The sequence below is a fragment of the Microchirus variegatus genome (assembly GCF_963457635.1).
Source record: "Microchirus variegatus genome assembly, contig: SCAFFOLD_167, whole genome shotgun sequence".
Lineage (NCBI taxonomy): Eukaryota > Metazoa > Chordata > Actinopteri > Pleuronectiformes > Soleidae > Microchirus > Microchirus variegatus.
Window position 1 is genome coordinate 1 of NW_028154697.1, and position 11,273 is coordinate 11,273.

The 11,273-nt window shown below is 52.9% G+C and overlaps 2 protein-coding genes across 2 annotated transcripts; both read right to left on the reverse strand.

Annotated features, from left to right (window-relative positions):
• Nucleotides 1-9,132: 9,132 nt before the first annotated feature.
• On the reverse strand, nt 9,133-9,828 carry l3hypdh (trans-L-3-hydroxyproline dehydratase; the record flags this gene model as incomplete). The annotated part of the gene is made up of 1 exon (XM_083910909.1): nt 9,133-9,828. One exon carries the CDS (start codon nt 9,826-9,828, stop codon nt 9,133-9,135), a length of 696 nt encoding a protein of 231 aa, XP_083767035.1.
• A 327-nt stretch (nt 9,829-10,155) lies between these two features.
• Nucleotides 10,156-11,247, reverse strand: LOC310944077 (uncharacterized protein; the record flags this gene model as incomplete). Its single annotated transcript, XM_083910910.1, has 1 exon — nt 10,156-11,247. One exon carries the CDS (start codon nt 11,245-11,247, stop codon nt 10,156-10,158), a length of 1,092 nt encoding a protein of 363 aa, XP_083767036.1.
• Nucleotides 11,248-11,273: the final 26 nt, after the last annotated feature.

Sequence of the window (11,273 nt, forward strand, 5' to 3'; positions counted from 1 at the left end):
GACCAGGTTGTTTCCCCGGTGAGCGCGGCCATTAACTCACTCTGCCCACTGCCCGCAATGCCCGCGATACCCAAAATTTCGCCGCCGTCAACAGCAAGGCTGATCTCTTTCAAATCAACGCCAAACTGGTCATCGGAAACCAATGATAACCGGTCCACTTTCAACCGAGCTGCGCGTAACGACGATGGTGGAGTTTGACGCTCCGGCGCGCGAAGTTTAGCGCCGATCATCAATTCCGCTAGACTTCGCGCAGTTTCAGCTTGGGGATCGCAGCTTGCTACCCGCTTACCACCGCGCAAAATGGTCGCGTTTTCGCATAATGATTGCACCTCATGGAGTTTATGGCTGATATAAAGGATGGCGCAGCCTTCCTTTGACAATTTGCGCAAGGTTTCGAACAAGCGGTCCACCTCTTGCGGTGTAAGCACCGATGTTGGTTCATCCAAGATCAACAAGCGTGGGTTTTGTAGCAGGCAGCGCACGATTTCAATACGCTGGCGTTCACCCACGGACAAGGTATGGACAAAACGATCCGGGTCCAACGGCAAGCCATAATTTTTGGAAATATTGATGATACGATCACGCAATATATTCCGGTTTTTCCTGTCCGATATTGCCAGCGCAATATTTTCCTCCACGGTCATCGCCTCGAACAAAGAAAAAATGCTGAAACACCATGCCGATACCCAGCTTCCGTGCAGCCGCCGGACCAGAGATTGACACGTCATGCCCATCCCAGCGGATTGCACCGCGATCAGCCTTCAAGACGCCGTAAATAACCTTTACAAGGGTCGATTTACCCGCACCATTTTCTCCCAACAGAGCATGAATTTCGCCATGGCCAATGTCAAAACTGATATCATCATTGGCCAATGTGCCGGGATAGGCTTTCGTGATCCCTTTCAACGACAATAGCGGACCGTCATTATTGATATTTCTTGTCGATCCCGTCACGTTCACCGCCTTCCCTTCGCGGATTGATGGTCCGTTATATTCTGATAAATTCGGCATTAATATTCGACTTTATCGTCTTTATTTTGCCATTCCTCAAAAATTTCGGCGGCTTCCGAAAGTTTAATATGACCCATTGGTAACAATCGCTCGGCAATTTTGGCCACTTCGTCATACAAAAAAGGCATCGTCAAAAACCAATCCGCGCGGCATCATCGCGCGTATTGGCGTAGTAGCAATGATCAAGACGCGCCCAATAGATCGAGGCAAGACACATCGGGCAAGGCTCGCAGCTTGTATAGATAACGCAGCCGGCAAGGTTAAAACTATTGAGCGCAGCGCCAGCCTCCCGAATGGCGACAACCTCCGCATGCGCCGTCGGGTCATTTGTCGACGTCCACCTTATTAAACCCCTCGGCGATGATTTTACCCGCCTTGACGATCACCGCGCCAAAAGGGCCGCCTTTATTTGCTCGCATCCGTTCGGCCGATAATTGAATGGCGCGTTGCATAAACTTCTCATGATCACCCATTATCCATACTCCATTTTTTGACGAGACGGGCCTGAATTACCAGAAGTATCAGGGCCGGCCGAGACAAGGCGAAGACCATCCTTTGCCCGACGGGCGGCTCTTTCTTCATGCATCACCAGAATTTGTGCCGCGACGCAAAGACCGATCACCGCAGGTTCCTTGCCGGTAATCCCGGCAATCCCGATCGGACTAAGCAGACGCGAAATCTGGGCCTCATTCATTCCCGCTTTTGACAATTTTTGGCGAAACCGGGCGCCCTTTGTCCGGCTGCCAATCACCCCAACCAGCGCCAGATCATCGCGCATCAACGCCGCTTGACAAAGACCAAAATCAGTCGCGTGGCTATGCGTCATAATGACGATAAATGCATCAGCGGGGAGCGTGTCAATTTCGGCGACCGGGTCGGGCGTGAACCGGGCGTAAGCGTAAGGCGCAACGGCGTCAATCATCTCGGCCCGTTCATCAATCACGGTCAAACGAACGGGCAAATTCTGTAACGCGCGGGCCGTGGCTTGCCCCACATGCCCGGCTCCGAACAGGTAAACTTGCGGCAATGTGCGGGCGAATTGATCATGCTTGCGCTTAAGCTCGGCAAAATGCCGATGCCCCATAGGCTCGAACCAAACATCCACAGCACCGCCGCAGCATTGCCCCACATCAGGGCCCAGTATCCAGTTTTCGCACCGCGCGGCATCGATTGGTATTTTGGCAAAGGCCTTTGCTTTTTTAATCGACTGATATTCAAGCGCGCCGCCGCCGATCGTGCCGACAAAACCGCTTTCAAAGACGATCATCGCGGTTCCCGCATCCCGTGGCGCGGAACCGCGTAAATTTTCAAGGCGCACCAACAGGCAAACCTCGCCCCGGTCAAACGCATCTTCGCCCCCTTGCCACCAAACGATCATAACCCGCCCCGCCTTGCATCATTGACCGCAAATAAAATCCGTTCAGGCGTTGCCGGGGCATCCAAACCAACCACATAGCCCGCCCCGCCCACGCTGGCAATGGCATCCGCAATCGCATGATGGACGCAAATTGCAAGCATCAAGGGCGGCTCCCCCACCGCTTTGGACCGATGGATCGTCTCCACGCAATGACGCGTTTTATGCCATAATTTCATCGTCAACTGGTCAGGCCGATCTGCGATGGTTGGGATTTTATAGGTGGACGGCGCGTGCGTCATCAAACGCCCATCCTCGCTATAGCATAATTCCTCGGTTGTAAGCCAGCCCATACCCTGTATGAAGCCGCCTTCAATCTGACCCAGGTCAATCGCCGGGTTCAAGGATGCGCCGACATCGTGCAAAATATCAACCCGCATGAACGCGATTTTCCCCCCGGTTAGGGTGTCAATCTTGACCTCGGCGGCGGCGACCCCATAGGCAAAATAATAAAAGGGCCGCCCGGTGAAACTTTTCGGATCGAAATTAATCTTGGGCGTGCGATAAAAAGCCGGTCGATGATAGCTGGACCCGCGCAAGATAGGCCTGCTTAACAAGATCCGCAAAAGACATCAGTGCCGTTCCTATGCTAACCGAATTGGCGTGAAAGATCACCTCGGCCTCATCGACATTATAATGCCCGGCTGCGAATTTGATCAGGCGTTGTTTGATCGTGCGCGCGGCCGTTTGCGCGGCCATACCGTTCATATCGGTCCCGGAAGAGGCCGCGGTTGGTGACGTATTGGGTACTTTTGCTGTGTTGGTTGCTGAAATTTTGATCGTCTCAATGTCGATACAAAATTCATTCGCAACGATTTGGGCCACCTTCTGGAACAAAACCCTGACCCATTTCAGTCCCGCCATGATTAAGATGCACACTGCCGTCGGAATAGACGTGAATTAATGCGCCAGCCTGATTAAGAAAGGTTGCGGTAAAGGATATCCCGAACTTGACCGGTGTTAGGGCAAGGCCGCGCTTAATCACCGTGCTGGATTGATTAAAGGCGTCAATTTCCGCCCGCCGTCCCGCATAAATCCGCGCTTTGCTCCAACGCAGCGATCATTTCGGGCAATTCATTATCTTCAATCGTCATGCCGTAAGGGGTAACATTTCGCGTGTCAATACCGTAGAGGTTGCATTTCCGCACGTCAAGCGGGTTGCATTTCCGCACGTCAAGCGGGTCCAAAGCCAAATCCCGGGCGATATCGTCAATGATACGTTCGATCACCACCATGCCCTGCGGCCCGCCAAAGCCGCGAAAAGCCGTGTTTGACACGGTGTTGGTGCGGCTACGATGGGAGATGACGTCAATATTTTCCAGATAATAACCATTATCAATATGAAAAAGGGTCCGATCATTAATCGCTTTTGAAAGATCGGCGGAGAAGCCGCATCGACCGGCGAGCGTTGCTATAAGGGCGCAGATGCGCCCGTTGCTATCATAGCCCACGTCATAGTCGACGCTGAAATCATGCCGTTTGCCCGTCATGACCATATCGTCATCCCGGTCAAGGCGTAATTTCGCGGGTCGTCCGGTCTTAACCGCAACCAATGCGGCAAGGGCTGCCCATTGCGCCCCTTGCGTCTCCTTGCCCCCAAAACCGCCACCCATGCGCCGGACTTCCACCGTCACGGCGTGATCAAGACGGCCCAAAACCCGCGCGACATTATGCTGAACTTCGGAAGGATGCTGGGTCGAACAATAAACCATCACATCGCCATCTTCCATCGGCAATGCGAGCGAAACTTGGCCTTCAAGGTAAAAATGATCCTGCCCGCCGATCACGATATGGCCGTTGCGACGATGCGCCGATTGCGCGATTGAACCGGCGGCGTCACCGCGCGTCATGCGCACGCTGTCCAACACCTCTGACCCGGCAGCAACCGCATCATCCGCTGTGACCAATGGCACCAAAGGCTCAAGGTCGACATCGGCCAGCGCCGCTGCGGCCCGAGCCTGATCGATGGTTTGGGCGGCCACGCAAAACAGGGGCTGGCCATGGAAATGAACGATCCCCTCCGCGAGTACCGGCTCGTCATTCGTCCCGGTCGGGCTAATATCATTCACGCCCGGGATATCATCGGCGCATAGAACCAGTGCCACGCCATCAGCGGTGCGCACGCGGGATAGATCCAGACGGTTGATTTTCGCGTGCGCAAGCGGCGCCGGGCTGGCGTAAAGATGAAGAATATTGGGCGGTGTTGTAATATCATCAATATATACCGCATCACCGCTTACATGTTTTTCGGCGCTATCATGGCGACAACTCGTCCCCACATCCCCCGAAATCGGCGCGTCTGCGCCCCGCTTATCCATTGATCGCCCCTCCGATCAGACGCGTTTCCAAATCCGGCCTTGTCGTTTCAATAAAAAATTTACGCAGCAGATTTTGCGCCACCAACAACCGATAGCCGGCGCTTGCTCGCATATCAGTTAAAGGTGTAAAATCGTCGGCCAACGCGCCCGCTGCAGCCTCCACCACCTGCTCGCTCCAGCGCGCGCCCTGCAAAACCGCCTCGCACGCCGCCGCCCGTTTGGGCGTTGGCGCCATGCCGCCAAAGGCAACCCGCGCCTCCGTAACCGTCTCCCCTTCCAGACGGATTGAAAACGCGCCAAGCACCGCCGTGATGTCCTGATCGAACCGTTTAGAAATCTTATAACAAGCAAAGCTCAACCCCCGGTCATGCAAGGGCAATTCGATCCGCTCAACAAACTCGCCGGGCTGGCGGTCTTGTTTGGCGTAATCGATAAAGAAATCCTCAAGCGCCATCCGCCGCCGATCCGCAGCCTTCCGCAAAACCACAACCGCGCCAAGCGCGATCAGGGCGGGGGGCATATCCCCTATGGGCGAGCCGTTGGCGACATTCCCGCCGATGGTTCCCAAATTGCGAACTTGGCGGGAACCGATCCGGCGCATCAAGGCACCAAAATCGGCGTAATGGGCTGAAATTCGGTCAATAGCGTCCTCGTAACACACGCCCGCGCCGATATGCAACACGCAGCCTTTATCCTCAAGTCGGTTTAATTCCCGCACATTACCAAGGTAAATCACGCACGCCAACTGACGGTGCTTTTTGGTCACCCAAAGACCAATATCGGTCCCCCCCGCAAGAAGGGTCGCGTCCGGGTATTTGGCATGAATTTCGATCAGTTCGTCCATGGTCGACGGTGCAAAATATTGACGCGCACCATAATCCAACGCCAATCCATCACCATCTTGCCACGCCATGAGAGTTTGACCAAGGGGTTCGGCTAGGGGGGACATCTCGGCCTGAGCGGCCTGTTGCGCGGCGGTCGCAATCGGACCATAACCCGTACAGCGACAAAGATTGCCCACCAGCGCATCATCAATAGAACGGCGATCATTTGCGCCCGCATCTTGCAAATGGGCGTATAAGCTCATGACGAAACCGGGGGTGCAAAACCCGCATTGCGAGCCGTGGCAATCAACCATCGCTTTTTGCACCGGGTGTAGTTTCCCGTCTGCGTCTTTCAAATCCTCGACCGTTAGGATTTGTTTGCCGTCAAGGGTTGGCGCAAAAACTGGATACAAGAATTGACGGCACGATGGCGTATTTGATCGCCATCGACCTCGACCATCACAACGGAACAGGCCCCGCAATCCCCCTCGGCGCAGCCCTCTTTCGTCCCCATTCGGCCTTCCACCTCGCGCAAATAGCGCAACACGGTCATCGTTGGATCAATATCCGACAGATTGCGTATTTCACTGCCGAGCAAAATCGAATAAAACGCCGCACACTAACTCCCCCGATAGGTGCTGTACCCATAAGCAGACAGCAATAATGGCACGTGATAATGCGTATCCGCCTCGGCAATGCCGAACCGGATTACGACATCGTCGAGGAAAGCAGGGTCAGCAAGCGCGGCATGGGTCCGCCGTAAATAATCCCCCGCCTGAAAGACCAGCTCGTATTTTCCAACGGTGAAATCCGCCCCGGACAGGATAGGGGCATCGCCCCGTCCGTCCGCATTCGTCACCATTTCCCCAAGCTTTTCATGCCGATCCGTGATGCGATAAAGTGCAATATGCAGACCGGATGCGGTCGCCCCCGCGTCGTATCCAACACATGTGTTGTAAGTCGTCCCATACGCCGCAACTCTCCTTAATTGCCCCAAATTTTCTATACAATCACTATTTTGGGACATTCCTGCCCCGCTCTATCAAGGGATAGTGGTATATCCTTTAGGACTATCGCATGATCTTGTTTTTATTTTTATAATTTTTTTATATAATCTGCTTGTCGTTTTCCTTAAAAATCGCGCTTTTTTCCATTATGCACAACCGCGATGGCAACTGCTCCCTCGCGATTTGGCTGGCGCATTGAGCGCGCGGGCTTTAATCACGGGCTTTAATAGGGTGCCGTGGAATGTTTTTACTTTTGTAATCGGTATCATTTTATGGTTCATTCATAGCGGTGATGTGGAAAGATCGGGCCGTTATGGTCGTCCAAGTTGGCGTTGGCGCATTAATCGCCATTATTGGCGGGTACATTGATGCATAAACATTTCCCTCAGCAAGGCAAGACATGAAAATGATGCAAAAACGGTGGCAATTACACTTGGTGATGCGGCCGGTATCGGCCCAGAAATTACAATGGACTTGTTTCGTAACAAAGTCGATGCTGCATCGATCTTGGTTATCGGTTGTCCCAATATCGTCAAACGGGCGTGTGAGCTTATCGGGCTATCCTTGCCTTTGCACGTCATTGATACGGTGGGAGACGGTTGTTTTGACGGCTCGGTCATCAACATACTCGCGGTGGACGGACCGAACCAATTACCGGAATATGGTATGGTCCAGGCATCGTGTGGGCAAATGGCGTATGATGCTATCCGCAAAGCCATTACGCTTGCCCTTGATGGCGAAGTTGCCGCCATTGTGACCGCGCCGATCCATAAAGAGGCCTTATTTGCGGCGGGGGTTTCCTTTCCCGGTCATACGGAAATCCTAAAAGCCTATAGCGGGGCGGAACATGTGGCGATGCTGTTGGTCAATGACCGGCTAAAGACCGTTTTAGTGACGGTTCATTCTTCCTTACGAGAAGCGATTGATCAGGCGGACTACGCAGCCCAGCTTCGCGCAATCCGCTTTGCCGACCAAGGGCGCCCGTGCCTTTGGTATAGTCAAGCCGCATATCGCTGTCGCCGGTCTTAATCCCCACGCAGGCGAGGGGGGATTATTCGGTGATGAGGAAATTCGTACCATCATACCCGCGATTAAGGCCGCCCGGCATGAGGGATATAATATATCCGGTCCGTGGCCGGGGGATACCGTCTTCATGCAAGCGCGCGAAGGGCGTTTTGATATTGTCGTTGCCCAATATCACGATCAAGGTCTGATCCCAATAAAATATATGGGGTTGGACGACGGCGTTAATGTGACATTAGGCTTGCCGTTCATTCGTACAAGTCCCGATCATGGCACGGCCTTTGATATCGCGGGGCAGGGAAAGGCTGCATCAACCAGTATGAAAACCGCATTGCAGCAAGCCCAAGAAATGGCCCGGCTTACCGCGAACCATGTTGGCTAAATTCAGCGTCAAATCCCGTGGCCGACCTCATCCTTATTCCCTTGCGCACCTAGGCGTTATACCAAACCGCGATAAAATCCATTCCAACTTTTCCAATGGCCTATGATTTTTGCTTGCTTTGAGAAGCATAGTCAGGAAAATTACAATGATGCTGAGTGGAAAAAGGTCGTGATGGGAATTCAGGTTTTTTACATCATTGGCTATGGCAGAATTCTGCCGATTATTTTTGTTATTTGCGGGATATTAAGTGATGGATATTTTCGAAAAAAGCGCGTGTGAATTGGGTGAGGGGCCGTTTTGGCATCCACAGAGGCAATCGCTCTTCTGGTTTGATATTTTGGGATATTCGTTGTTTGAAAAAAAACTGGATTCGGGTGAGGTGACAATCCGAAAATTTGATGAATATGTATCAGCGGGGGGACTGGTTGATGCAAATCATCTTTTACTGGCTAGTGAAACAGGCCTTTTTCTCTATGATCTGCGTGTTGAGACAAAGAAATTATTATGTCCGTTAGAGGCTGATAATCAGGCGACCCGGTCGAATGATGGACGAGCCGATCCTTTTGGTGGTTTCTGGATTGGGACGATGGGTAAAAAGGCAGAAGCTGGTGCCGGGGCTATTTATCGCTACTATAAAGGTGAAATCCGCAAGCTAGTCGATGAAGTAACCATCCCCAACGGCATTTGTTTTTCGCAAAATGGTCAATATGCTTATTTTACGGACACAACAACGCGTATCATTAAACGGGTGGCGCTGGATCAAGTCGGCTGGCCGATCATGGATAGGGTCGACGATTTCATCGATCTGAACCCGCAAGAATTAAACCCGGATGGCGCCATCATTGATGGGGATGGCAATTTGTGGAACGCACAATGGGGGGCCGGGCGCGTGGCCTGCTACGATTGCGATGGAAATTTTGTGACCGCGTTTAAATTAAAGTCGCCCCATTCCTCCTGCCCGGCCTTCGGCGGCCCTGATCTAAACATCTTATTTGTGACAACCGCTCAGGAGCATCTGGACGCGGCAACCATTCGGGATACGGATGCAGGCGCTGTTTTCCATATAATGACCCAATTTAAGGGGCAGTTGGAAAATCGCGTATTCGTTTAATAGTCGCGGCGCACGCGGGGGGATATTAGGATAGCCGCAACATCATTTCAGTCCGCCCCAAGTATCGGAGACAATGAACCCATTCGGGAAAGGATCACTTGGATCGAGGCCTATTAGGCTTTGTCCGTGTATCCAGCATTGCCCTGTGATTCGCACGTTACATGCCGAAAATGAGCCCATATCCTCAACGCCGATCAATGTCGCCTCAAACTCGCCGCCAATGGTTGAACGCGTCGTTATCGTGTCACCAACGACAATATCACCACGGGCGTGCAGCACTGCCATCGTTGAGTTCGTGCCTGTGCCACAGGGCGAACGATCAATGCGCCCTGGCCTCAAAGTCGTGCACGTGCGGTAAGCGCCATCGGCCTCAACGTCGCGGAACATAACATAGGCCACATCGTGTATCTCTGGAATATCGGGATGCACAACTTCGGTTTGATCTGCAATGAGCTTCCAAAGAGCAACGCCTGTTTCTGCCAAACGTCGCCCGTTTTCAGGGGTAATGGCTAATCCGACCTGGCTAACATCGACTAGAGCATAAAAAATGCCCCCGTAACACAAATCATACACCACCGTGCCCCAATCAGGGGTTTCAATACGCGCACCTGCCTGTGCGACGTAAGATGGCGGCATATCCAGACTAACCCCGGTGACTTTGCCATCCTTGCAGGTCGCAGTTGCCGTGACCAATCCCGACGCAGTATCAAGCGTTACGATGGATACTGGCTCAGTCATCGCTTTCATACCAGTCTCAAGAACCGCCGTAACAGCACACATTGAGTTTGATCCAGACATAGCATGAGCCTGATCTGCCTGAAGGATTAAAATGCCAAAATCAGCCTCTGGTCTGCATGGTGCTGTAAGAAGGACAAAAGAATGGTTCGCAGCGGCGCGCGGTTCGGAACAGAGCCAGCGTCGCAAGCTGTCATCGACGTAATTGATATGCGCGAGTTTCCCCGCCATTGAGTCACCAGGAAGTTCTAAAACGCCCCCGGTTATCACGCGACCGATCTCACCTGCGCAATGCACATCAATCGTTTGAATGGACCGTGACCAATGCATTTATGCACCATCCTTAATGTACCAGCCCCAAGGCTCCGAACGATCATATGTCGTTATCTGTTTGGTTTCGAGATAATTGTTAAATCCCCATTCGCCCAGCTCACGACCAATGCCCGATTGCTTATACCCGCCCCAAGGAGCCTCGGTGAATGTTGGTTGCGAGCAATTGATCCAGACGATCCCTGCCCGGAAAGCTCGCGCAACGCGCTGTGCACGTTCCAGATCATTGGACAGCACAGCGGCTGCAAGACCAAAACGCGAGTCATTTGCCAACGTTACAGCTTCGTCTTCAGTTTTGAATGACCTGACGCAAACAACTGGTCCAAATATCTCCTCGTTCCAGATCCAAGCGTCTGTCGAAACATCGGCAAAGATTGTAGGCTCCACATAGCAGCCATGCTCCAGTCCTTCGGGGACATTACCCCCGCTCAACAGTCGCGCACCGCTCTTCTTGCCCTTCTCAATGGCCGCCAAAACCTTTTCATGCTGCGATTGGCTGACCAACGGACCGAGTAAAACGCCCTCCTCCAGACCATGACCAATTTTGATTTTTTTTGTATTTTCCACGAGGCGTGTCATGAGTTCAGGATAAATGTCCTCATGTACCAACACCCGACTGGTGGCCGAACACACTTCGCCTTGGTTCCAGAAAACCCCAAACAAGATCCATTCCACCGCCTCATCGATGTCGGCGTCTTCGAAGACGACCATGGGCGATTTTCCGCCAAGTTCGAGCGAGATGGTTTTGATGTCCTGCGCTGCCGTGGCCATGATACGCGAACCCGTTGGGATGGACCCGGTAAAGGCCAACTTATCGACGCTCGGATGTTCGGTCAAAGGCTGACCTGCATCGGGGCCAAATCCTGTAACAATGTTGAGGGCACCGGCGGGAAGTCCCGCATTTAGGGCGATCCCACCAAATTCCAACGCGCTCAAGGGCGTGAGTTCAGATGGTTTGAGAACCACCGTGCAGCCTGCCGCAAGTGCCGGGGCGACTTTCCACGCGGCCATCAACATCGGAAAGTTCCATGGTATAATTGCGCCCGCAACGCCTATAGGTTCTTTAACCGCCTTCGAGGTGAACGTGTCCATTGACAGCTGAACTTCCGTTTCGGCAC